Source organism: Alligator sinensis, unplaced genomic scaffold (assembly GCF_000455745.1).
Source record: "Alligator sinensis unplaced genomic scaffold, ASM45574v1 scaffold707_1, whole genome shotgun sequence".
NCBI lineage: Eukaryota > Metazoa > Chordata > Crocodylia > Alligatoridae > Alligator > Alligator sinensis.
In genome coordinates this window covers 1,107,726-1,134,938 of record NW_005842065.1, presented here as the reverse complement: position 1 = coordinate 1,134,938, position 27,213 = coordinate 1,107,726, and the positions used below count along the sequence as shown (strand labels likewise).

The 27,213-nt window shown below is 56.1% G+C and overlaps 1 protein-coding gene across 6 annotated transcripts in view; it reads right to left on the bottom strand.

The window, feature by feature from the left end:
- RFX1 (regulatory factor X1) overlaps positions 1-26,040 on the bottom strand; it is a 29,963-nt gene extending 3,923 nt beyond the window's left edge. Inside the window, exons 1-19 of one of the 6 annotated variants that reach the window (XM_014519873.2) lie at positions 25,912-26,040; positions 21,456-21,772; positions 16,730-16,839; positions 16,245-16,328; positions 11,800-11,895; positions 10,727-10,852; positions 8,954-9,049; positions 8,085-8,447; positions 6,907-7,001; positions 5,792-6,092; positions 4,350-4,531; positions 3,832-3,951; positions 3,595-3,710; positions 3,380-3,498; positions 2,222-2,331; positions 1,649-1,800; positions 1,080-1,177; positions 718-867; positions 7-215 (exon numbers count right to left, since the gene is read on the bottom strand). In XM_014519873.2, coding sequence (XP_014375359.1) covers positions 7-215; positions 718-867; positions 1,080-1,177; positions 1,649-1,800; positions 2,222-2,331; positions 3,380-3,498; positions 3,595-3,710; positions 3,832-3,951; positions 4,350-4,531; positions 5,792-6,092; positions 6,907-7,001; positions 8,085-8,447; positions 8,954-9,049; positions 10,727-10,852; positions 11,800-11,895; positions 16,245-16,328; positions 16,730-16,839; positions 21,456-21,723 — 2,795 coding nt within the window. In that variant the 5' untranslated portion in view covers positions 21,724-21,772; positions 25,912-26,040. The remainder of the gene's footprint in view (positions 1-6; positions 216-717; positions 868-1,079; positions 1,178-1,648; positions 1,801-2,221; positions 2,332-3,379; positions 3,499-3,594; positions 3,711-3,831; positions 3,952-4,349; positions 4,532-5,791; positions 6,093-6,906; positions 7,002-8,084; positions 8,448-8,953; positions 9,050-10,726; positions 10,853-11,799; positions 11,896-16,244; positions 16,329-16,729; positions 16,840-21,455; positions 21,773-25,911) is intronic. The other 5 variants (XM_014519874.2, XM_014519875.2, XM_014519876.2 and 2 more) reach the window with 5 other exon arrangements.
- Between the last annotated feature and the right edge of the window lie 1,173 nt (positions 26,041-27,213).

Sequence of the window (27,213 nt, the reverse complement as noted above, 5' to 3'; positions counted from 1 at the left end):
ACATACCTGTAAAAGGACCACTTGAGGAGGAAGAGCTTGGCGGCTTTGGGGAAGCTGTGGCTGCCCTGATAGGGCTTGAGGACTTGGGTGACAACGCCGTCCAGCCACACGGCCCACTGCTCCAGTGAGTTCTGCTGCTGCAGGGTCATCTTGAAGTCCTGCTCCAGGCGCTGGACCACGCGGTCTTCACAGCGGCACACCCATGAGGCCTGCTCCTACCAGTGAGGTGAGGGGCACAATCAGGAGGCTGGGGGTGACCAGGCTGAGGGGCTTGTGGCTGCCCTGCCCAGTGTGGGGAGGAAGGATGGAGGTTGGGGGCGGGGAGTAGTGCTGCTGTCTCCTGTCCAGGGTCCTGTGCCAGTCACGAACAGTCGGAGCTCACAGAAGGAAACTGGGCTGAAACTGTCAAGGCACAGCCCCATTTTACAGATGGGGAAACTGAGGCATGGAGAGGGGAGAGCATGGGCCTGGCACCAGCCTCTGCCCTTAGGAGTTCCTGGATCAGTCATGGACAGTTGAAGCTCACAGAAGTAAACTGGGGCTGAAATTGTTGATGAATATCCGCACTTTACAGATGGGAAAATTTAGGCATGGGGGCAAGGGAGCATGAGGCTCTGACTGGTGGGGGCGGGGGAAGCTCCACCCACCTCCCGTTGACCGGAGCCAGGGGAGAGGGGGTGGAATAAGGAGCTCTGGGGTGCCCTTGGGGCCAGTTACCTGGACATTGGCAAAGTCCACGCGGTTGAGGTCGCTCAGCATCTGGTTGATCTGGGCTGTGTTCTGTAGCACAGCCCGGGCAGCCTGGGCTAGGTGGTTCAAGGATGTGTATCGCCGCAGGGTCTGGGCAAAGGCACTTGCTGCTGCCACCTGGGGGTAAACAGACCGGTCAGGACCAGTGACTCCCAGCAACGCAGCCTGGCAGCTGCTGAAGGAGCCAGGACACCAGGACCCAGGCAAAGGATGAAGTGGCCCAGGGGCTGCCTGCAGGTCCCATGGCCCCGGTGCTGCCCAGGTCAGAGGGCACAGGTCACAGCCACAAGTTGGAGGGCAGATATCTCCACCCCAGCTCCACCCCTCACCTTCACACGGACCATCTCCTCAGGGATGTTCATCATGGCGTTGGTTAACCAGCTCTCCAAACTCTTGGCGAAATTTCGGATTGCTTGCGTCAAGGCACCTGGGACAGAGGTGGCATTGAGTAAGGCCCCCTCCCAACCCCATGGTGCCCGTGGTGGCTGCTCGGCATCATGGGAAGGATACAAAGTGTCCGGGGTGGTACCAAGGGTAACCCGCCCCAGCACCCACCAGCTAGACCCCAAGGCTTTCTCTTCTTAGCACTGGAAGTATCAGGTGCCTGGAGCATCCCCAGGGAGGGAGGCAGCAGCTGTGTTGTGGGACTGGGGGAAATGGGGACAGGACTCAGCTATTCAGAGGCCCCTTGGGCATGTCCTGTCCCAGCCTAGTGCCTCAATTCCCCCCTCTGATGATCCCAGCTTCACGACCTTGACTGCCAGGAAGCAACGGCCAGGGGTGAATGGACAGGTGCATGTTATACATGTACGGAGGCGGCAATCAGGGATGGAGGCACAGGGCTGGGGGCTCCCAGGACATGCCAAGGGTAGGACAGGGCAGGGGCACTGGCACTCACTGGGAATGGGCCGGAGGACGTCTGGGATGAGGATCTCCACCAGGCCCTGGTACAGCATATTGTCGCAGTCCTTCGTCCACTTGAGCACAGGCTCATACTTGGACAGGATCACCAGGCAGCTCTTGGGGAGACGCTTCTCGGCCTCGTCGTGCCTGGGGGCAGGCGGTGGGGAACACACAGGCCAATCAAAGTCCAGCACTGTCCCTCAACTCTCAGGTCTCTTGGTCTGAGCTGTGGTCTAGAAGCTAGGGAGATGCAGCCCTGGGGTTGGGCCACAGGTTTCTATGCCCAGCTGCAGGGGGGCCTTGCAAAAGCTACTTCCCCTGCCTGTGCCTCAGTTTTCCCCCTCTACAATGGGGTGAATGGTCCCCCTGGACATCTGTGAAATGCTCTATGATGACTACTGCCAGAAATGCAGCCACCTGCCCAGGGCAAGTCAGCTGGAGCATGACAGCTGGAGACTCAGGGGGGGAACTGACTCCCCCCTCATTAAAACTTTGATACCTGACCCAAAAAAGGACAAAGACCGCCCCCCTCCTCACCCCCTAGTGCCAGGAAGGTGGGCGCACTCACACGGCAATGGGGGTGGCTTCACTGGGCTGGTTCAGGTTGTACCTCCAGAAGGTTTTCCATAGAGTCTCCACCAAGGTGAACTGCAGGTTGATCATCACGTCCACAATGGCCTGGTAAGAAGGGGCATGGGGGCTTCAGCATTGGTGGGCTGATGGCCTTGGGGGACCCTGCATCCACCCGCTGTTCCCTGAAGAGGAGAGAGGAGGGGGGCCAGGCAATCCTGCCTGCCTTCATGGGGTCCGGCCATGTATCAGTGCCATCTGCCATGCTGGGAGGGGCAGAGAGGGGCTGGCACAGTTTGGAGAGGATTCCCAAAACTCCCACTGCTGACCCATGTCTCTCTCCACCCAGCTCCCTACAGGGGGCTGGCTCAGTTCTCCTGAGGAGGTGAATCCCTGGCAGGGCTTAGCAGCGGGACATTGGGGTTCTATGCCTGGCTGGGGAGCAGGGGGGTTTGCAAAATGGATAGGACGCAGTGGGCATTTCCCCTTGTGCCAATGCTCCTGCTGAGACTAAACTCAGAGGGTCCTGACTAAAGGGTCCTGCACATCTATTCAGGCTCAGACAGATGCCAGATTAGGGCTCAGGAAGGGATTTGGCTTCTTCTGTAGCAGGCCTGGGATCTCTCAACCGTATATTAACAACCTTTTACAACAGCAGGATGCTGGCTGCCCCAGTCCCCCTGCTTTCCCTAGGGCAGGGCTGGATGTGATGTCTAGTGTTGTCAGGGATGACGGCAGTTTTACAAGGAGTTTAGATTATGGATTTGTCTGGGATGGTTTGGACAGGGCTGATCCTAACTCAGGCAGGAGGCTGGATTTGAGGTGACCTCTGGAGGTCCCTGCCAGACCCACATCTCTAGGATCCCTATGACACCTCCAACCTCAGTTGGTTTTGCTTCTGGTTTTGAGGGAGTTTCTTTCCACTAAGCTGATTTGTATTGAGAATGAAGGCCCTGAAGGATTGAGGGAAATGGACCTGGGGGCCCACGGGAAATGGACCTAGGGGTTGTTGTTCCCATATTGGCCCTGCTGGACTGTGGAGACAGGAGATGGGAGACCCTGCACCTCACCATTCCTGGGAAGCACCACGGCAGCCCCAGCACACAGGGCTGGGCTGACAGGTCTGTCTGGGGCAGGCACCACTGGGAGTTTGTACCTCACAATGCTCCCGGTAGAGCAACTGGAAAGCCTTGATATCCTCAGCCCCCACACCCTCTGGCAGGGGCTTCCCTTGCAAGTCAATGTCGGAGAAGTCAGCCAGGGTTCGGGAGGCATCTGCAGGGCAGGAGGAGAAAGGAGGAATGGTGTTAGAGCTGCCAGATTGCTCCCCCACCCCACCAGCCTCCCCAACTTGGCTCCTGTGGGTCTTACCCAAGAACTGCTGATACTGCTGGACCTGGGCACTGATGTCGGAGAGTCCCGAGGCCTGCTGCTGTCCCACAGCCACACCATTGGTCATCCCCTCCATCTTCTGAATGGGCTTGAGCCTGCAAGCACAGGACCCATCAGTCAAAGGCAGACATGGGGCCAGGGTTAGAGATTTGCGGAGGGGTGAGACGCAGCGTCCAGGGGTGTGTCGGTCCCCAGGGCCTGGCTGGCAGCTCCTACCTCTGCTTCTGGGAGAAAGGCTGTTGGCGCATGGCCAAGTGCTGCTGATCCTCCATCAGGCGCAGCAGCGGTGAGTTGGCTTTGATGCGGAGGCCATAGTAGTGGTACTTGGAGTTCCCTCTGTGAGGAGATGGGAAGGGTAAGACCCCAGTACAGGCTGGGGGGTGGTCACAATAAAGCCTTGGACTTTGCCCTGATCTCTTCCCCCACAACCCTGGCTGCTCTGATAGCATATACAGACATTCACTCTCCCAGAAGAAACTTTCCTGGGAGTTATATAACCCTGGTTCTCCCCAGGTTATTTTTTCCTGGAGCCACCATTTTTAGTCTGGGAGAAGAAGCCTAAATGTCTGCACACTCATGGCTTCTCCTGATACAGCAGTGACTCTCCCAGGAGGAAACAAATGTCCGTCTGAGGCCTTTGTTTGTGCTTAGCTTTTCCCCAGTTGGGTCTCAGTGTGAAGAGGGCACAGAGGAGCTCTAGGGCAGCCCTGTCCCACACCAGTGTGGGCTCTTACCTGGTGCCCAGGCGGCGCGTGCGCAGGCCCATGAACACCGACCGGATCAGCTTGCCGAAGGAGGCGGCATTGACTGGCTCCAGCTTCTGCTCCTGGCAATGCAGGAGGTAGTGGCAGTAGAGGGTGCTTCGTGGCAGGCTCACTCCCTCAGCTGTCTCATAGTTATCCAGCAACCACTGCACCTTAGTGAGAAGAAAGGGGCAGAGAGGAAGGGGAGGGCTGAGGCTTGTGCCTGCTGGGGTCCCCACGGGCAAGGGCTGGCTGGTCTCATGCCTGCCATGCTAGAGGGGCCAGTTGGCTCCTTATTGATGCCAGCTGGAAACATCCAAGGGCATAGGACCTGCCTGGAGGAAGACATATGCCTTGGGTAGGCACCAACACAGAGCTACATCTCTGTAGATGCAAGACACATATTAGCTGCATTAAGAAACAAGTGGTTCCCTTAGTGATGGACCCAGTGCTACATACCCATGACCAGACTGAGGTCCACTGGTCTCGGGAGGACTAAGCCACCTGGAAAAAGACAAGTGTGACCGGCAAAATGCAGCACTGCAGAGAAGGACTTGGGATGACAGTAGACCGTGAGCTGAATAACAGCCAGCAGTGTGCTCTCATTGCAAAGCCAACAGCCTCCTGGACTGTATGAACAGAAGCATCCCTTGAAAATTCGGGGCAGTGATTCTCTGGCTCTTAGTCCTGGTGAGGCCTCCCCTGGAGCCCTGGGTCCAGTTCTAGGCCACAAACTTCATGAAGGAGGTGGACAGGTTGGGAAGAGTCCAATGTAGAGCAACAAAAATGATTAGGGGCCCGGGAGGCAGGACTGATAAAGACAGGCTAGAAAAGCCTGAGTGACTGAGTCCGGAGAAGAGAAGACTGAGGGGGGATTTGACAAGGATCTTCAAACCTCTGCAGGGCGGTGACAGAGAGGATGGAGATGTGCTTTTCTCTGTGGCTGCAGGGGGCAGGACTAAGAGCAATGGCCTCAAGCTGCATCAGGGGAAACTGAGGCTGGAGATGAGCAGGAGCATCCTGACTCATGAGGGGGGGTTGACCATTGGAACATGCTGCCCAGAGATGTGGTGGAGTTTCCATCCTTGGAAATGTCCAAAAGCAAAGAATGGTTGGGATGATTTATTCTGGCCTGATCCTGGCTTGAGCAAGGGTCTGGACAAGGTAAGCTGGTGAGGTCCCTTCCAGCCCAGCTTTCCCCATGATCCTAGTGTGTGTCACACAAACAGTTCTAACAGAGACTAAGAAAGGTTCATACCGCTGCATGAGGCACTAGGGAGCCCCCCTGGGAATACTGGGTACTGTTTGGGTTGGCTGCGATCCAGGACAGAGACTCATATGGGAAGAGGCTAGGGGACAAAGTGAGAATGAAAAGATCTCACAGGAGGGCTGAGGAGTACGTTGCCAGCGAGGACAAAGAGGGGGTGACTTACGGTGGCTGGAGAGGCACGTGTGGTGTGGGAGTAGGACTGGCTGGAGCTCCCAAGCATGTATCCTCCCTGGATGACGTAGGTCCCTGTCCCGCCGCCGCCCCCTCCACCGCCGCCTCCTCCGCTGGGGTTGGCAATGATCTGCCCACCAGAGACATACATGGGGACAGAGCCGCTGCTGGCCACATTCTGGGAGGTGGCTGGCGTGGCGGCCTGGGCTGGCGTGGCCTGCGATTCATAGTAGTTGGCTCCCGTGTTCTGGGTGTATAGGGGAGTTTCGGTGTATGGGTAGGTGCTGGAGCGTCTGGAACGAGACGGAGGATCAGCTAGGCCAGGCCCCATGCAGAGGGAAGCAGTTTATGGTCAGAGTAGCCATCAGCCTCCTGCTATGATGTGGCCACTTCTGGGTGTAACAGCACAGTGGGTGGCAGCAGGGAACGAGGGAGGATCGTGTCTCCAGTAAGTGCAGATAGGAAGGCACCTGACCCTTGCAGAGGCCTGTGGCAGCTGTGGGCAGGGCTGAGGGTCCCCAGACAGGCACAATCTCCCATCATGTATGGGTGAAAATGACAGTTCCTAACAAACAGCAGTGGCTAGATGTGAGGCCGTTTCTCCTGTCTGAGGGTGAGTCACCAGTTCCCATAGGACCTTTCTGTTCCTGAGATGGGGAATAAGCCTGGGGTAGGGAAGGGGGCATGCACTGGAGTGGGGTGGGCAGCAATGGGGTAACACTTGGGGAGCTCTAAGCACTGCTCTGCTGAGGCTCTTGGGCACCCATGTAGGGGCAGGCAGCCGGGAAGGGGCGTTCAGGACACAGAGCATATTGGTCTGATGGAGCCAAGTAAGGGGGTAGCAGGGAGGCTAGGAACACCCCCTCGAAGGCAGAGGGGTTTTCCCCAGGCCTGGCCAGGGGGGCAAAAGAGATGCTGAATTCCAAAGGATCTGGGTGGGTGGGAGATTAGCTGTGGTTGGCAACCAAGTCTCGGGCTTGCCCATGCCCCGGTGAAGCCCCTAGTAACAACCCTCTCCCAAAGACCAACACAAGGCCTTGGCAGAGATGCCATCACCAGGGGCATCACAGGAGGCTGCAGAAGATGCAGGAACCGGGGTCCACTCACATGGTGCTGGCTGTGTAGCTGGCATCACCCCCTTCCACATACTGCACCTGGTTGGGGTAGACGTGCTGGACAGGCACCTGCTGCAGCTGCTGCACCTGAGCCGGGAGGGGAGAAGAGAGGGGTTCACCAGCGGTGGGATGGGCAAGTGGGCACAGTGGGGCAGAAGCATGCTCATGGGTGCCCAGATGCCTGATTCCTAGCCCAGGGCACTGCCCACCAGTCCTGCTGCCTCCCCAGCCATTCCCACCCCTCCCCATTCATCACAGGGTCTCAGATCACCTTCAAGCCCTACTCTGAAATGGGACAGTGTCACTCCCACCCTGGGGGAAGCAGGGCAGAACCCATCTCCATTTACAAGTGACCCAAATCAATGATGGAGCAAGGAAGAAACCCTGGGAGTCCAGCCTCCAAGGCCCCAGACAGTGCGGGAATCTCTCTCTCTAAGGAGCATGGGTTCCTGCAGCCATGGAGGCTCTAAAGCTCCTGTCTCAGGGGACTGTGAGGCATGATCTTGCCCTGAGCTACAGCCCTCTATCCTCTGGCAGAGTCTGGGGCAGCTGCTGGCAACCCCACACAGCTGTGTTTTTCCTACATCAATCTGATGCCATGCATCAATCCTGCTACCTGTAATACCTGGCAGTGCTGTGACGCCTCCCAGACTGGAGCAGCATATGTATACCCCTCTCCAGGTACCTCTCCCTGGGAGCACCTGAGAAGGGGACCACTGCTTCCAAATGAAACAACAAGGGTTTCACAGAAACCTAATATAACCCCTCTCTGGGATTTGCTTGACCAGGCCCTGAGGACTGAGCTGGGGGTCTTTAATGAGTGGGGTGAATGACAGGGCCGTCACTCTCCCGTGCGCTTTAAAGGGGAAATCAGCCACATCAGTGTTATTTCTCAACTGGGAATGAACACGGTGGCAGTCTCCTGTGGCCCAGCTGAAGTGAGAGCGGGGTCCTGGTGCCCTGGTCCTGGTCTGTGGCAGATGGTGAAGTGGCATGTGCTTTCAGGGCTTCCAGGTTAATGCTGGGGGGCTGGGGCAAGGCGTGAAGACAGGTGACGACAAAGATGATGGAAGGAGTCTGTCTGAAAGGGCTGGGGTGGGACCCAGGATGGCTCCAACGGGCTCCAGCAGAGACAGGGTGGGGAGGGCAGGGGCTGCTAGGGGGACCTACTTTGAGTGCGGTTGCCGCCGTGCCAAACACTAGCACCTGGGGGACTCTCTGAATCTTGACTCTCTGCTCGGGGCTGGCATGGTGCGAGGAGAGGAAAGGCAGTGGCTCCATCACCAGCTTCGGCTGCGAGAGGAGCAGGCGTGGTGACAGCCCGTGGGCCAACTCCAGCCACTGCTCTGAGGAGGCGGCCTCCAGCGAGTGGAGGTACTGGAGCCTGCGCCCCTGACTGGCCAGGCAGCAGCCGGCCAGCTGGTGCGTCCCACTACTACACGCTAAGGAGAGAGAAGGCTGTGCTGTCTGCGGCGAAGGCTGCGGCGGAGGCTGGCTCTGTCTAGCTGGCCTGGGGAACTCACTGTCTGAGCTCTAGATGACAAACAGAAACACTGTGGGGGTCAGTGCCGGTGCCTGGTGCCCACGGGGGAAGGAGAGTGACTGCCCCAGAACCCAGGAGTCCTGCTGCCTTCCTCTGACTGACATCCACCTTACTGGTTGCCGGGTAGGGTGGAGAGAGGCTGCTGGAATGGCTAGGGGGTTGCTAGCCCTAGAGGCTTGCTAGGGACAGAGGAGGAGGCCACCAGCTTCCAGCCCTGGACTTTGGCTACCAAATAATGCACTTCTGTGGTGCTGGCTCCACATGGAGACACTAACTGGATCTTGACAGGGAAGGGGTTGATGGCATCACACAAACCCCTCTGGGCTGGGTTCTACAGACACCTGGGAGATGGGGGTGGCAGGTAGGGGTGGGCACAGGCCTGTCCCAGCCCACATAGAGCTGGTTGCTGGAAGATGCCGGGGTCCCTCCCAGCTCCCAGATCGCAGCTGGGCCTGATGTGATCTTGGCAGCCCCCAGCCTGGCTGAAGAGCCTCACCTCTTGGGTGACATGGACTTGCTGGAGACCCTGCACTGTCAGCTGCTGCACAGCCCCCGACTTGGGTGTCTGCGGTGTGCTCTGGACAACTGATCTCTGTGGAGAAGAGACAGAACAGCTGTCAGGGGCCTGTTGAGAGCCTTGGGTGAGGGAGATCCCAGCTCCGGGGCAAGAACTGGGGTGGCTGCGAGCTGGGTGAGGCTGCTAATTCTGGGGCCTGTTGAGGGCCAGGCTGAATGCACAGAGGCCCAGAAAGGTCATTGTCACTTTATAAATGCCACCTGATGGCCCCTGGGTGGCCCTGATGTCAAAACAGTTAGGGAGAAACTTCTTCACTGTTAGATCAGGGAGGCAGGGGGATAGGTGTCCAGGGAAGCTAAGGACTCTTCACCGAAGGGGCTCAAGGAGAGACTGGACAGACACTGGCTGGGGATGATCTGGTGTAGTGATGCCTGTGTTCTGCTATGGGGATTCCCCAGGCTTCTGGGCTGTACTGTTTGCCACATGAGGTTAGGAGGAAATTCCACCCCACCACAACACAGTGCTACATGTGTCAGGGGGGTTTTAAACCTTCCTCAGAAGCAATGGGTATTGGCTGCAGCCCAGGCTGTGGATGGCGACTGGGCTGTGCCAATGCTCCTGCTTGGTCTCAACCCCAGAGGGTCCTAGCTAGATGGTCTTACCCCTGCGCTCAGGCTCAGATTGATGCCAGATTTGGGGTCAGGAAAAAATTTTTCCCCCGGTCAGATTAGTATGGGTTAGGGAGGGTTGCCTTCCTCTGTAGCAGGGGCACAGCCTCTACCTGTGAACTCTTTTGAGTGTCTATTAACCATCTTTTACAGCAGCAGGACATTGACCACTGTGGTTCCCCAGCTTTCCCTGTGGCATGGCCAGGTGTGATGTCTGGTGTTGTGTCAGGGGTGACTGTGTCGTGTTGCTTGGAGGTTGGCTGATCCTGTCTCAGGCTGGGGATTGGACTTGATGTGACCTTTGGATGTCCCTTCCAGCCTGACATCCCTATCATTTCTATGACACAGCTGCAACCAGTACAGGGTCCAGCTGGGCACTGGGAAAGCAACATGAGAAACCCTGCCAGGGGCAGGACCCCACCTTGACAGGGCTGCCCTGGTCCTTAATTGGTACACAACAGGTTCATGCTGAGGGCTGAATTGCCACAATGATCACAGCCAGGTCCTAGCCCCTGTGGGTGATGCTGACCTGAAGTCAAGGTCCGTGTGGGTGCATGTGCATATGTGTGTGTTTCACGGGGGAGGGGAGGCAGCACTTCCTTTATTCCATTTTACAATCTACCGCCTTTTTTTAAGCAGATCTCCACAGCAACTGCCTGGAGGACAAACAATTGGCTGCCTGACTGACAGCCAGGAAGGGGAGAGGAGGGGAAGGACAGAGAGTGGCAGGATGTGTGTGTGTGTCACAGCCCTTGTGCTGCCTGGGCAACAGCTGCTCCTGTGGCAACTTCAAGAGCTGTCAATCCTTCCCTGGCAACCATGTGCCTAGGTAGCAAAGAGTGAGGCTGGAGCTGCAAGTGCCAGGAGACAGTGGGGAAGGATACCACAGCCCTGTTGAAATGCTGCTGGTGGGGGAGAGTACAACGGGGGAGGAGGGGGGTTCAGGGAAGCATAACCTCAGACCCCACCTTCCCACTCTGTCCTGTTGGTTGCATTCACGCTCCGGGGGCCTGGGGAGCTTTCCTGGCTCCAGGTGGTGACCCATGTCTCCCCCCCTCCCTGCCCAGCACGGGCCCGGTGTTACCAGCTCAGGGGCGGCAGGTGGGGACAGCACCTCTTGGGAGACAGGCACTTGCTGGACTCCATGGACCTGGAGCTGCTGGACCTGTCCTGGTTTGCTGGCTGAGCTGTTGCTCTGCACAGGAGAGCGCTGGAAAGACAAGGGGGAAGCAGGTTAAAGGCACCTCAGATAGGGCTGGTTCCTGACTCCCACCCCCCACCCCAGCCAAGGAACACCAGCCGAGGCCCATTTACAGGGTGATGAGATGAACAGAGAGCATACAAGCTGCACTGGGGACCTTGCTCAGGAAGGAGAGGTGTCCTCTGCCCTCCCCACCATGCCGGCATCACCAGGTGGGGCAGCCCAGCTCTGATCTCTGGTGAGCCCTCGGGCAAACACCCAGGGTGATTCACAAGGCAGCACAGAAGGAGGGTTCTCTTTCCTGGGTGGAGGGGAGGAGATACAAAAGGGACTTCCTCTACAGCCCCCTGGCTGTCTGGAAGGCCTTGGGAGGACATGGACTGGAAGCCCTGATTGTGCCATTGGTGGGGCACCAGAGGAGTGTGGAGGGGCAGGGGGTGGTGCTGGACCACACGCCCAAGGAATGCTCCAGAAAAATCTCAGTCTGTATCAACTCATGCAGAGAACTGAAGAAGTACTGCTAGGGCCAATGAGCCTCAGGACACGCCCAGAGGTGGCAGTCTTCTCTGCATGACTTGAGAGTCCTGCTGACCCCAACAGCAGCTCATTCCCAGAGCTAGAAAGCAGTGCTGGATGCTTCCTGCCTACATACCCAGAGATGGGTCATTCCACCCCGCCGCCCAGCCTGGAGGAGGCTCAGAACAATGCCTGCACCGTATGCGTGCTGATGAACATGCAGAGATGCCTCCAGACCAGGGAAGGAACCCCTCAGGCACAGATGCCATGACAGCAAGCAAATACCTCTGGGGCCCAGCCCCAACTTGCCTTGAAGGCTGGGCCAGGTCTGGGGTGGAGTGTGAACCCCAGACCTGAGTGAAGCTGCCCAGTGTGGGATTGTTGCCCTGCCCAGGAGGGCCGTAGCACAGCCACATGGCACAGTTTCTCATGCCACCCACCTCAGGGGGAGAGTGGACTTGCTGCTGTACCCCGTGCACAGCCAGCGAGACCTGTCCTCCTTTGCTGGCCTGCGTCGTGGTCTGCACCACCAGCCGCTGCAGAGGGATGACATAAGAGAAGCCCCTGGGTTAAGCACCGTGAGATGTTGGCCACTAGGAAGTATGCCCACAGCCAGTTGCACTTGGAGCGCCAGGACTCTACAGTACCTACCTCTCCTCCCTCCCACCTCATCTGCCACCAAACACACGATGCTGCTTGATTGAAATCCCTGTGGCCTGGCTGCCCCATACTGCCTCCCGGAGCCCCTCCATGTCTCCATGGGCCCTGGCATCCAGCCTCTAATGGGCTACATGTCTTTCAGAACTCCGGGAATGTAAACACCTATGCTCCCAGTATGCTTTCTCTGCTCTGTGGGTCTTCCCAGCCAGGCCTTCTGAGTCAACAGCTCCAGCACACGCTGGGAGAGATGCTGTCATGTCCTCTTTTGCAGTCACAAGGTTGGCTCCTTCTCCCCACTGCATCTCTTCCTAAATGCAGCTACAACCAAGGTGCAGACTCTCCATTGCCACAGGATTTCAAGGAGAGGATGGATAGCCAAGGGCAGGGATGATCTAGGTGTAGTGATGACTGTGTTCCACTGTGGGGATGTCCCAAGCTTCTGGGCTTTGTTGGTTGCCCTCTCTCCATCTTTCTGCTACATGTGTCAGGGGGTTTTAAACCTCCCTCACTGGCATTGGATGTTGGCTGCAATCTAAGCTGGGGATGGCAACTGGGCTGTGCCAATGCTCCTGCTGGGACTCAACTCCGGAGGGTCCTGGCTAGAGAGTCGTGCCCCTCTGCTCAGGCTCAAACTGATGCCCCACTGGGAGTGAGGAAGGAATTCCACCCCCTGCTCATACTGGTATGGACTGAGGGGGAGGTTTGCCTTCCTCCGTAGCAGGGGCACAGCCTCTTCGTGGGATCTCTTGAGTGTAGATTAACAACCTTTTACAGCAGCAGGACATTGGTGGCTGCAGTCCCTGTGCTTTCTCTGTGGCAGGGCCAGGTGTGATGTATGGTGTTGTGTCAGGGTTCACAGTAGTTTTATAAAGAGTTTAGATGATAGATTTGTCTGGGATGGTTTGGACAGGGCTGATCCTGCCTAAGGTAGGAGGCTGGGCTTGATGTGACCTCTGGAAGTCCCTTCCAGTCCCACTTCTCTAGGATTCCGTGAAGAATCAGCGACTGTTTTCTAGGACAGCCAATGGCCAGTACACACTGCTGTTAAGCAGAGATGGAAACAGGCACAAGGAAAGAATTGAGGCAGAGAGTCTTCAGGGAAACAGAGAAGAGTCTCCCCAGGAAGAGGCAGCTTTGTCTCTCGGGGGGTTGAAACCAGGCTGGATGAAGCTGCAGCTGATTGTCCAAAAGGGGCCAACCCTGCTTCAGCTGGAGAGGAGAAAAGGGGCTTTTCCATCTCTACAGTCTTTTTCTCCTATGCATGAGCCACTCCAAGGTGCTTGTGGTCATGGTCACAATAACTAGAGCATGGGTGTTAAACTTGGACCAGATAAGTGGTCCAAGGGCTGGGTGGGGCTGGATCAAGCCCACAGCTTTCCTCCCGCAGCATACATGAGCCAACGGCTGCTCCAGCCCATTTAGGACACACACGGCATGGATCTCAGAGCTACTGTGGTGCCATGTGCAACATGTTCCTGCCCAGGCAGGGGGTCGGACCTGAAGATCTACAAGGTCCCTTCCGACCCTACTTCTATGATTCTATGTGCCCTACAGCCGGCACTGCATGTGGTGCAGTTTGGATGGGCTGGGTCCCAGACCAGCTGAAGCAGCTGCTAGATGAGGTATGCTGGGGAGGGAGAGGAAGACCATGGTCCTGATCCAGCCTGCGGACTGGCCCACGGGCGCATGCCATACTCCGTGTGGGTCTGATCAGACTTACAGGCAGCACCGGGGGCCAGATGGTGGTTCCCTAAAAGCCATATGTTTGACACCCTTGAGCTAGAAGATGGTCCCTAGCAAGGCCAGATAGAGCCATCTCTATGGGCGTGTGTGGGTGCCCTTCATTGCTGTGCCAGGTATTGCTGTAGCATCATCAGGGCATACACTTCCTGCTGGAGGCAACTGATCAGAAGCTATTTGTGCGACTTTCCTTCAGCTCCAGCTGCTCAAGCAGCTATCTAGGAAGTGCCCCCCGCTTCCCCACCCCCTGACACCATCCTACTAGAGAGGTTCTCCTGCAGCACCCTGATTTTCCATCTGTTCCATCTGTCACTGTGGATAGCACCGAGAGGTCTCCAAGATCTACCTCAAAGGCAGGTAGGAAGCCTGTGTGGACTGTGTAGGACAGACGTGAGTTGCCCTCCTCAGCTCATTTCTCTCCAGACATGAGAGAAAATGTCATGTGTTACTCACAGCTTCCTCTGCTGCTGCCTGTTGCTGTTAGGATTTGCATCCATCATTCAGCTGTGACTCAATTTGATCCCTGAGATTCCAGCCACTCCAAACAAAGTTTCCCATCGACCCCCGCTGCCCAGAAGCTGGGTGAGCTTGGGTAAATGAACCAGCCAGCCTGTTACAGGGGCATTGCCCAAGCCTGTCTCCTTGGGATCAGGAAAGAGGGTGGCTTTGTAGTCCAGAGGCCAAGTTAAAAAATCCCAGTGGGATCCATCTTTATCCCTTAGAAGCATTTAGACAAGACCTTTTACCAGGAGGTGCTGTGATAGAGCTACCACAAGGCTGTTTCTGAGACAGCTTTTATGCTGGTGTCTCTGGCTAGAGCTCCCCCTCCTTGCTGTTTGCTATCCCTCCAGAGCCAGCCACATTTCAACTCCACTGGGCATCAGCTGCAAAGTACTTTAGGCTCTTTCATTTCTCCGGCAGGGGAAGGAAGTTGCCAAAGAGAGTGGGGGCTAGAACCCCGGAGTCTCACTTCCTCCTATGGCTGTCTAGCTCATCCTCTGCAGTTCCCCAGCCCGGCGTTGCTTCCTTTGTTCATGAGGTCAAGGTGGGGGCAACATCGTGCCTAGCAGGGTTTTTAGCATGGAAGGAAAAGCTGGGGGCTAAGAGCTCTTGTGCTGAGCATGATCTCTGGGCCCAAATGACAGGAACTCATGGCTGAGAAGACATGAAGTCGCCTCTCCATGCACGTGGATGGGGATGGGCACATCTGTCCCTGGCATGATGCTGGGCCCATGTAACACCTCCCAAGAGAGAGTACCATTCAGCCACAAGGAGCAGAATAGATTCCCCCTAGTGCAAGCTGGGAGACTAAAGTATAAGGATTTGCTAGGAGTCCTATGTTGAGGCAGAAGGAGGACCCAGGAGTCCTGAATTCCAACCCCTGGCTTTGCCCACCAGGCTCCACTCCCCACCCCGAGCTGGAAATTGAATCCAGGAGTCCTGAGTCCAAGCCCCTGGCTCTGCCCACTATCTAGATATGGCCTTAATATGGTCTTCCTGGATTTTCAACCCAGCTCTGCCTGTCCCTGACCACATGCTCTGCCTGTCCCTCTGGATCTCTGACTCAGTTTCCCCAGGCTCCACTCCTCACTCAGTACTGGGAATAAAACCCAGGAGTACTGCTTTCCCATCCTACTCTCTGTCCACCAGGAGACAGTCTGCGGAGGGGCCTGGGAATGCAACCCAGGTCTCCTGGGCCCAAACAACAGGAAATGACAGGCCTAAATATCATTGCTCCCAGGCTTCAACCCCAAGATCCTCATTCCTCTCCAAGACTCCCTGTTCTACTCAAGGCCAGATAACCCCAGTCTCCTCCATCCCCACCGTTTTTGTCCTCTCCCCAGGGCTGAGCAGGAATCTCTCTAACCAAGTCTGAATCAATGATCCAGTACCCAAGTAGGCAGAAAGACATCCCCTGCTTTGGATGGGGCCCGCAAGGCACCCAAAGCCTGGTGCCCTCTCCAGATTTGACGTGCAGGGGCTGGGGATAGCGGGTATGGGCTCTCCCCTAGACAACAGCTTAGCTTCATCCTGTCCCCGCTGCAGCCAGCTGGGGCTGGGTATTGATGCTAGGTCCTGGAAGGCCTCCAGCTCTGCCCTAACTTTCACTGCCACTACCAGGCACCAGTCTCAGCAGGCAATGCTTTACTGATCCAGGCCACATCTAACTCCCAGCCTCCAACTTGAAGCCATGGAGGGAGGTGAGAGCATGTTGTGGGGGATGGCAGTGTCCCAGGCAGGCTGAGCAAGGTGAGAGACCTGGTTCCCATCATGCTGCTGCTGATTTGCCCTGGGAGAAGGGACTCTGGGATGTCGGGGCAGCTGCTTCCTGCTCACAGTGGACAGGGGGGAAGGCAAGTTCCAGCTGAAACACTGCTAACAGTGATGTGTAACAGGCGATGCTGAGAGTTGGGGTGGGATTCAGAGCTATGGGGGTGCAAGGGGCGCACAGGAGGGTACGAGCAGTGATGAAGCTGGGACTTACCTGCTGGGGTACTTGCACTCCAGTGAGCTGCAGCGGGGACACAGCTGCTGGCTTCGCCTGCACGCTGGCCTGAACCAGGAGCCTCTGTTGAATAAAGTACTTTGCATTCAGGGGCCAAGGAAAGGGCTCATGCCACATGGGACTAAAGTCTAGAGTCTTGGCTTCTGGACCCCACTCTCAACCTTGGCACTGGTGATAGAAGCCAGGAGTCCTGACTTGAGGCTCCCCTGCTCTAGCTGCTAGGTCCCACTTCCCCCTGGAAGTAGAACCCAGGGACATTTTTTTTGGCCCCTTCCTGTGACTTGAGGCCAGGACACCCCCCCCCGCCCAAGCCACAGAACCCAGGAGTCCTGATGCCAGCCTTAGCCAAAGCCTCTGGACCATCAAAACACTGTGATTTCATGCTCCTGCAAGACTGGCTGCAGGAAACAGATGCATGAGCCAGATCTTGTCCTGACTCCCACCACTGCCTGTGCCGTCCATACCTGCTGTGTGGCCTGCACCTGCTGGACCACCTGGGTGGGCACGCCAGACTGCGCAGTGGTGGAGCCCGGGCTGGCCTCGGAGACGGTATCACTGGCTCGCATGGCGCCTTCTGGGGGCCGGAGAGAGTAGAGTGGGGTTTAGACTGGCAGCCTGTGGGCAGCCATTTCAACCCATAGGAGAGCTCAGGTAAGAAGGCACTGAGGGGTGTACCTGCCTCAGCGTGGGGGAGGGGTCAGAATCTAAAACCCTGCTACCTCCAGCACTGGGAATGGGATCCAGTCCCTTGGCTGGGGAACAACCTCAGAACCAAGGCAGGAAACCCCAACAAAACAAGCTGACAGAGGGCTCTGAGTGGCAAAGAGGAAACCCAGGAGTCCCCAGACACCTTCCGCCCCCTCCCCTTCCCACCCCGCCGTTAACTCTAATCCATCCCGATGCCACAGAGAGATCTCCCGAGTCCTTCCTGTCCCTGCACAGGACTATTTCTATCCAGTGCTCCTCCCCACCAGCCAGCTCCTAGCCTCTGATTCTCATGGAACAGAGCAATCAATGCAAGTCTCTTCCAAATGCCAGGGCAAGATCCTCCAAGCCCCATGGGCCTACCAACTGGCCCCCTCCCCGAGTCAGGGACTCACTATTCATGGTGCAGCACAAAGACTGCTGTAGTGCATGAAGTGGCAGCACCAGGAGATGCCTCTCCTCACTTCCCTCCTCTTGAGAATGGAGCTTATGCGAGAGTGGAGGCTCTTCTAGCCTGGGACGTTGGCTGACTAATCCCTGCCCATTCTCCCCAAGGCTCTGGCAAGCTTGGTTTGGAATAAACCCCCCCAACCAGGCAGGAGACATCACGACCCACCAACTGCCTGGGGCTGGGACTGCGTGGCTCCTTTTGAGCATGATGCTGGATCATGGGGGTCTCACTGGATGTTGCTGGTGGAGCAGGGAGGAGAAAGAAGAGAACCTGAGAGAGCCAAGGTCTCTGCCCCCAGCAAGGGATCAGATGTGGACTTCAGCACATGGGAACCTAGCTGATCTCTCCTGGCTCTGATGTCTTTAGTTCCCCAGAGTGGGCTGGGCGTACAGAAGGTTTGGGTAGAGGTTCACTTGCGGGTACATGGTAGAAGCTGTTATTTGGCTACTTCATGGGGGGGACTTCTCATGCACCTCCACAGCTCTCAGTCAGACTCCTTATGTTCCCCATGCTTGTACTGGGGTGGCTAAAAATGACCCGCCACCCTCCTGACAGGGTGTGGGGGTGTCTCTGCCTCAGGCAGCTCTCCTGTGATGCCCCTGAGTGCCACCCGGATGACATGACAGCTGATACTCCTTCCCACAACCCTCCCTGCCATCAATCTGCCATGAATAGCAAGATGAAGGTGATGGGGGAAAAATCCAACCTCTTGTGTTGCCTGCAAAGTGCTCCTTCCTGCCCCCCTGCCCCATCTGGCACCAGCCCGGGCCATAAGACAAGCAAGGAATTGTCTCTTGTGTCCACCAAATAAGTCCCTTTGTGATGGGGGCCTCTGCCCAGCCACCTCAAGGCAGGCTGGTAAGTAGCCTTCTGTTGTTCTGAAGTGTCTTTCACACTTTAAGGTAGCAGCATATGGGGCCCTGGGATTACAACATCTTTTGTTTCCACTCTGCTTGAGGTCTAGCTTTCAGGCTGCAAGCCAGAGCTCTGGGCCATGTCCTAAGCTAGAGGTGCCTGGCACTGCCCAGGATAGATGCTGGAGACAGCTGAGGCTGCAGGGCTCTGAGGGTTTCCCCAGAGGCAGGCCAGTTCCTCTGAGCATGTAACCCCATGAGGCTACACTTGCTATGAGCCAGAGAGAGAACAAGGGGTTAGACTGGGAACCTGTGTTGTGGGAGCTGTGGTGGAGGAACGGAGAACAAGGGATCCTCACAAAAGCACCAAGTGCCTGCAGTACCAAGAAGCTGCATGGAACAAGCTGGAGAACTGAGGCCCTGAACAGCCAGTGCCCTCCAGATTTGCCAACAGGTGTCCTGAATGGAACACCTCCAGCTCTGCCCTAGCCTCCAAGCCCAAAGGCCATGACCGGCAATGACTCTGGTCAGGGCTCCATTGCCCACACCTGATCCCCAGCTCCATCTCCAGTTTGACTTTCTGTTGCTCTGTGAGCACAGCCAAGCTGGAGCATCCCCAGCTGGAAGGCAAGGCAGGCAGCTCCTGAGCCCAGCACAACTGAGTCCATGTTAACACTCTACAGACACATGCTGGGCAGATCATCCGGGCTAGTCAGGGAGTCTTCTCTGCACTTCAGGACCCAGCAGGGTTCACAGAGGCACAATTAGACCTATAGAGGCTGTCACCCACCCTATCTCCCATTCCAGCCCTGGCCTGAGTCCCCGTAACGCACTGGGGGAAGGATTTCTCTGAGAGGGATGAAGGGTTTTCAGCTCTGAAACAGTAAGCAGATCCCAATCTGAGCCAACTGTGGAACTGAAGGCAGCTGTTCAGGTCTTACCATGCCTTGCTACTTGGTAGATCTTGGGGTCAACTAGCTACTTCTGAGTCCTCAGTGAGCCTAGGTAGCCAGGATTTAAACCAATCACCAGTAAAGGTGTGGAAATGCCCGAGAGGCAGAAACTGATCTCAGCTCCTGGTCCTTCTCACTCCCACCCAGCCCACAGGAGAGATGCTGTCCTGGGAGAATGATTCCAACCCACAGGACAGATGCCATCCTAGAAGAATGATTCCAGCCTACAGCAGAAGACACTGTCCTGGGAAGATGATCAGCTTCTATTCCAGGTCTGGAATGAGCTGAGTTCTGAAGATGGTTCTGAACTGATGATGCGTGAGCTGGTCAGAACCAGGGACTCGCCAGTCTCGGGGAGCGGGGGGGGAACCCTCATGGGCCCAGCAGCAAGCAGAGCTCTGTCTGGATCTGGGGTTCCCTACCCCCTTGCTGCTTTTTTGCCTCAGCTGCTGCTGGTGGGACAGGACAGCACTTTCACCTCCCTGCCACTGGGATGGTGAGAGCTGGTTCCTGGTCTTTCAGGGCTTCAGTACCCCTTCTGTGGCTACAAACAGACATCACACTTACCCTGAGATAAACCACACTGTCCTGGGACTCACTGGAGTCACACAAACATCCATGTCCATTGTCCCAAGATAAATCTGAATAGTTTCCCAGAAAAAAGGCAGTAATGATTTATCCTGGGATACTGCAAAGTACTTCCCAGGATTGCAGCATTGAATCCATAGTAGAAAAGCACTCAGCCCCATGCTAAACTCCCATGGGAAGGGTGATGTGTGTACATGCCAATCCTGGGAGTTTTTTATTCTGGGATAAACCCAGGCACAACTTTGTATGGGATGGTTTGGTTGGGGATGATTCTGCCTCCAGCAGGGGGTTGGACTAGATGTGACCTCTAGAGGTGCCTTCCAGCCCAATTTCTCCATGACTTCTCCAGGGATAAATGCGGCATCTGTTCCTAGCCAATGAAACAGTGCCATGAATGCTTCCCCACCTTGCAGGTGGGTGTGAGAATGAATGGATTTAGGAGTGCAAGGAACGCTGACACCTCAGGGAAGAACGCAGTTCTATCTAGTACATGGAGACTGATGGCACAAACCTCTGGGCCTGGCCTAGGTTTTCACACAATACTACTGAGCCAAGAAGCTGGTGGCAAGATGAATGGGTTTCAGGTCAAAGATGAGCCCAGACCAGGCAGTGTCCATGCTCTGGGGGCTTCCCCAGATGCCTTTCATATGGTAAAGACAGCTGTGAACATGCCAGGCAGCCCAGTCAGGCGTGATCCCTCCAGATAGAACGGGCTCTCATTTCTCATCAGACCAACAGAAGGTGCTGCCTGGGCTAAGGCATGTGGCCGGTCTGATCACAGCCAGCTGGAGGGTTTTCCCTGCTTGCAAGTACAGGTGCTAGAGCAGCTGGGGAGGGCAATTATTTTGGCAGGTGTGCTATAAATTAGCCCCATGCCCTCCCTGCTCTGATCTCTTTCTTCTGCCTGATCAGCTCCTTGTCCTGGGCTCCCTGCCCCATTTGGCTGCTCTGCTTTCTGCCCCCTGCCTGATTTCTGCTCCTTGCCGTACCTGCCACTGCGCTGCCTGTCCCCTCCCTCATCTGCTGCATGCCATGCACAGAGGCAGCCCATGCCAACTTGTGGCTGGTTGGCCACCTCTGTGCTAGGGGATGGGTTTGCAGCTCATGAGTCTTCAGCATGAGGGTGTTAGAGGGTGAAAGTGCATGGAGCGGTTTGCAACCATGGGCCTTAGAGGAAGCAGAGAGAGGGGGTTTCTCAGGCACCCAGCTCAAAGGAGTGGCAGACATGGTAGGCAGCATCTCCCAAGGGAACCACCTGCCCTAGGGAGCTTCCGCTGGGAACAAGACATGAGGCATGTCTGGGGTTCAAGAAGGGACAAGACAGACCGAAGAAGGCTGGATCCAGGGAGAGTGACTGAACAGAACAAAGTGGGGGAGGTCTCCTCTGACAGCCCCATGTCAGTGCCATCAAGGCTATGCTCCAGATAGGCCCTGTCCACACACTCCCTCTCCTACCCCTACTGTTGGAGACAGGCAGCCTGGACACTGCCCAGCATGGCACTGATGTTCTTGAGACACCGCCAACAACCCCCCACTTAGCTTTCTACCCTCTGAACAACCCATGGGGACAACACTGTTGTACCACTTAGGACCTCAGGGGCAACCCCGTCCTACCCTGATGCGCCCTCTAGATACTTACCAGACACGGTGACTACAATGTACTGCTGTGGGGCCGGTGCTGGGGTCTGCTGACTGGTGGGCTGGGCAGGTGGCGGGGCAGTCTGGATTTCCGCCACATACTGCTTCTGGGCGGGTGGCTGGGGCTGGGTGCTTTGCAGGTCAGCGATGTATGGCGCCGAGGCAGTGGCTGGGGCTGGGGCTGTGGCGGGGGCCGCTGCCGGCTGTTGCTGCTGCTGTGACTGTTGCTGGGCTGCCTGTAATTCTGTAACGTACGCCTGTGTTGCCATGCCAACAGTGGGGAAAACGATAATAAATAAGGCTTTTTTTTCCTGCTTCCTTTTGTGGAGGAGGGAAAAGGGAAAAAAAAGAGGAAAAAATAAAATAGAAAACAAAGAGAGAAAAGAAAAAAAAAACAATTAATCAATTGTAAAGCAATCCCCAGATAGAAACAGTTCCCTGCTGCTCTATTCGTTAAGCACTAACCTAATTACACCCCACTGTTAATAACTAATTACAGTCAATTACAGCAGGGAGAAGCAGGAGGTACCCGTTCATCTTCCCCCCGCCCCTTTCCCAAAGGAAACCGGTCTGGGAAAGGAACAGGCCAAGAAAAACTCATTGGGATGCAGTGCCCAGAGGTCCTGCAAGAACTGTAGGGTCTCAGTCTGCCCCCTGCCCTGCTGCCAGCCTCATGGAAGTGGAAAGAGGCTCCAGGCTCCATAGTGAGGTCTTGGAGCAGGGAGCCAAGAGGCAGCTACTTTTTAAATGGGCCAGATTCTGGGTCCCAGATGTGAAATGCCACAGGCCTGGCTTCCAGAGGCTGCTGAAGCCCAGGGGGAGTTGGAGCTGCATGAACTCTGCTCACAGCTCTTTGCTGCAGAGTATGGACCCACTAAACTTCTTGGTGACCCTGACTCAACCTGTCCTATTCCAGCAGCTGTGGCGGTAAGTGGCCACAGGCTCACTCGACTGGTGCCTGCTCACAGGGGCCAGAGTACAGCTGGAACCCTTAGTTCTAGCCTTTGTTCCTCCTGCTGATCCATCAGGTCTGGGGGAGAGTTACCCAGGGGATGGCAAAGGTTCATGGCTGGGGGCAGGACATGGTTGTAGTGACCCCCACCCCTTCCTCGTATTGCCAACCCAAGGAGCTCCAAACTGCGGCTAGTGGAGCATCAGGAGCCTTCCAGGATATAACTGCATGGAGCAGAGATGTAACTCTTCCCATAGACATGCAGGTAAATCAGTGGCAGGGGGAAGACAGGGCCCCAGAACCCTTCCCCATGGGGCAAACTGAAACTCCTGCCCTGTGTGCCTCAGTTTCCCCAGCTTGCACAGCAAGGCTGGCACTAGGAGCTAATTAGTCTTTGCACCATGATTTGGGGGCTTAGAGAGGGCTACCTTCTCGACAGGCTGAGGGCACCCAACTGTGGGGTCCTGTCTCCAAGGGGGTATGGGCAGAGCCACATGCTGTCCCAGGTGGCTGCTGCTTCCTGGAGCTTGGTGGGGAGAAGAGGGGAGGCAGGGCCACCCAGAGGCTTTGGGACACCAGGTTTTGTCTGGCCCAGCCCTGACCCTGCAGCTGTCACTGTCACACTCCCTCTGGCTAGGGGATCATAATCTCTTGCACTTCCTGGCCAAGAGGCATGTATACATGCACATGTGTGCAAACATGTGCACACAAGGATGAATCCTGTGGAGTGTATGGTCACAGCTGGCCTCACCAGAGCCCTGGAGTGGGGAGCCCTGAATGTGGAGCCAGAACCTATTCCCAGCTCAGGGAGGGTGGTGCAATCTTGGAGGTCAAGTAGTGTTTATTCTTGAGGGAAACACCATGTATCTGGATCCATGAAGGCCGTTTTCCTTAAGTGTTCCCAGGGATAACTTTTCTTCTGGTGTGGTTTAGTACCCACCAAGGTGTTGGGGCTTAAAGCCCACTTTATGGAAATGGGAGACTCCTCCTTAGCTTGCTCCTATAACCATATGGCTGAGGTCAGGTGAAACTTGGGGGCATCTGAACCTCAAGCCTCTGGGCTTGGGCCTGCACATAAACTGCCTGCCAAAAGACTTTAGAAATATCTGAAGCCCCTGGTGGGGATGGAAGATGTTTGTGGGTGAAGGGTCACTTATGGTTCTGGACTGACTCATGGATTTGGACTTGATTTGGCTTGGAACACAAAAAAATTCTTAAAAAAAAAAAGTTTATTCCTAGCTCTCTGCACCTGAAAGCACCATTCCCCCCTGTCTCCCAGTTTCCCCACAGTCCCATGGGGCTGATACTGACCTGGGTGGGGGGATGGAGTTCAGTTTGGAAGGGGAGATCTCCCCATACCTCCAGGGGGTCGCTATGATTAACAGCTATAATTAATGTACCGGCCAGACATTTCCCACATGCCAGGTGCTGCGAGGGCTGGGATTGCCAGGCTGGGGAACAGTTTGCATTCCCTGGGTGTTTGGGTACTTGGTCACTGAGCTTGGAAATAAACCTGCCTGTTTTTAGATCCTCGTCCCTCCCATGAGTCATCATAGTAAACACAGAGGCCTGGTGGGGAGAGGGGTTGCCTTCCCACCCCCACCTGCGGGGGGATGGTTCTGCTGGCTCTGGTGGGGCTGGCTCTAGGGGCAATTGTCCTAAAGTGGGGGGACCTCCGAGGTGCAGCCATCTTCCTCCTGCTTCCACTTGGGTCTGCTAAGCCCCAAAGATCCCAGCATGGGGGCAGAGATGTCTCTCTTTGGGTCCCCACAGCCATAGAGGCCCCCATCTTCCCCTTCCCCTCCAGGGGCTCCCTCAAGGCTGGTGGGCAGGGGAAACTGCCTCTGCCTCAGCTTGGAAGAGAGATCCCAGCCCAGTGCCTCCCGCCTCCATGAGACCAGACCATGGGAGTGGTTCCACATAGCTACAGACCCTCCTCCAGAAAGCCACAGTTTACAAGACATGCTGCAGGACTACTACTGCAGCCTCCTCTGGAAGGGAATGTGGAATGTGCCTGCCTGTAGCTTAGGCTGAGATTGAAGGAAAGACCCTGTATCTGATGGGTATCGGAGAATGGAGTCACCTGAGCTGGAATTTGACCTGGTACCCATGTTACTGTTACTGCCCCGGGCTCGTGATTAGATCTCCTGTTTCATATTGGCAAGGGCCCCAGCTCCAGGTGCTCCCAGGCCTGGCAAGGGGTTGTTGCACATGGGGAGGCACCAGCAGGGACCCCCAGACCAGCCTGCCAGTGTGGAGACATCCATAGGCAAGGAAAGGATGCTGACCAGCCAGGCTGGGAGCTGAGCCCAGGAGGGCAAGAGAAGGGATGAGGGAACATGGCTGCGATGCCTCTATCTGAACCAAGCCACATCCAAGGGACAAGGACAAGCAATTCTACTTGGCACTTATTTCCTCAGCCCCAGGCACCTTGCAACCAACTGTCAACCAAGCTCTTCAGAGTCCAGGATGTGGAAGGAGGGCTGATCCTACCTCCCCAAAGGAGACCACTGAGGCACAGACAGGAAATGCTTTCCCTGAAGTCAACCAGGAAGTTAATTTGTGCTGCTAAAAACAGAACCCAGGCATCCCAACAGCCTATCCTAGGCCTCAGCAGCCAAACTCCCTTCCCGGGCTGCCACAGGACCCCATTCCCCAGAGCAGGCCTGCCAACCATGCCCCTCTGCCCATGTCTATGATGTCTTGGGCTGGGACCTCTCCCATCTCAAACATTGGGATCAGCTGAAAATGGCCCAGTTCCTGCTGGCACCCAAAGTCAGGGAGACACAGGAGGGCAGGATGGTTTGGATAGGGCTGATCCTGCCTCAGACAGGGGGTTGGACTAGAAGTGACCTCTGGAGGTCCCTTCCAGCCCCACTGCTGGACTCTATGATGTGAGCAGGGTGGATTAAAAGCCTCTGGGCTGACTAAGAAGCCCCATAGCCAATATCCACAACCAGAGGAACCCATCAGCACCACGCCCCTTCTCACTGGGGTCCAGAAGGGCTGGGAGGGGACACAGCCTGCCCCATCAGACAGCTATTCACTTGCAAACCATCTTGAGACCAGTCAAAGGGTCACTGCGCCCTCCTCATGGATTCCAGGAAAAATTGGGGGGGGGTGCAGCTCCATCCCCTACCCTGAGGGCCCGCAATGGAGGGAGAAGGGGTCTACTTTGAACCAACCCTGAGCAACGTTACTTTTGTTGTCAAGCTTCAAGCATCAGAGGGTGCTTGGAGATCTGGGGGCCATCTCCAAGGCCTGGGAAACACATTCAGCTGCGTCGCTGCTAAGGGAGTTTGGGGTCCCTTTGACAACACTTCAAGCTGTGACAGCCTGATGTGCCCCAGCCTCATGGCCAGATGGCTCAATACTGCTCAGATACAAAAGCCCCTTTGAGCATAATTCTGCGGCAACACACACCACTGAAGCCACCATCCCAGCATGCTAGGGTGATGTGCTGAAACAGCACACAACATCAAAACATCCCCATTATGACTGTTACCTGGTTATAGGACCTCTGTCTCACCCAATGCCTCAGCACGCCATAAAGATGGCAGGGATGTGTCATGTATTCCCTCAGACCGAGCTCAAGGGAAAGACATGGGAAAGACTGGCTGTGAGAGGAGAGACCAGTGTTGGGTGATTTCACTGCAGGGGCCTAGGCTTCGAGAGCACAAACTAGGTATGCAACAGTTTGACAGGAGTGGGGATCTTGGAGGGACCCATGAGGGATCTAGGGAGCATGTGCAGGTGGTGAGGGGAACCAAAGGGCAGTGCCTTTGTAGCAAAGGGGGCAGGTTTGACTGAGGGGCCAGCCCTGATAAAAGGAAGCCAATGAAGAGGGTGTCCCCTGGCTGGGAAAGGGCAAAAGCCAGAGGAGGAGGGTAGGCAAGATGGATTCTGAGATGGCAGCTGGATGGCGAGGAGAGGGAAGGCACTGGGGATGTGGTATTCTGTAGGATCTCTTGTGCTGGGTAAAGTAAAGTGCTTAGGCTTTGAGACCCTTTGGGCATCTTGCTGTGTCCCTGAAGGGGGGGTCCTCAGAAGGGAAGCGCCAGGCGGGAAGGGGGAATGGAGATGGTGCCAGAGAGGCTAAGGGATGAGGCAGGCTTGGGGCTTGACCCTGGCCTCCACGTGACACAGGGGTGAAGAGGGCTACAAACAGGCTGTGTCCCAGTGGTGCTGGCCTTTCGTTAGGGACCATGATGGGTGCAGTGACCTCATAATGATATCATACCAGTGTAATGACATCACAGAAGAGCTCCTGAGTTCATGACAGGGCAGTGACTCTCACAAGGGCATTGCTGCTGGGTTTACAGTCTCACAGGAACCTTGCACCAATGCCCCTGAGCTCACAATGGCATCACAACTGCATATGACATCACAGCAGCCTCCCACTTGGGCCCCTCTGCTCACAGTGACATCACAGCTGGGGGCATGGTCTAGCAAGAACCTGGCACTGAAACCCCTGAGCTCACAAGGGATTGCAACTGGGGACTCCCCCCCCCCCCCGATTACGCTGTCATTGCCTCAGCAGTGTGTGTGATTCAGGGACACTTCCCCCAGACACCTCACAGTGACATCACAGCTGGGCCAAGTTGCCTGGGCAGTACCCCTACCCTCTGACATCACTGGCTGGAGTGACATCACCCTGTGACATCACACCCCCTCCCTTGCCCAGAGGCAGGGCTCCCCTCTTAGTGAGGAGACTCCCCACTTTTCCCTCACACTGCGCCCCGCTCCCTTAGCTTCCCATCATTGGCCGACCCCACGGCCCCGCCTCTTCCCATTGGTCCGTCCGCCC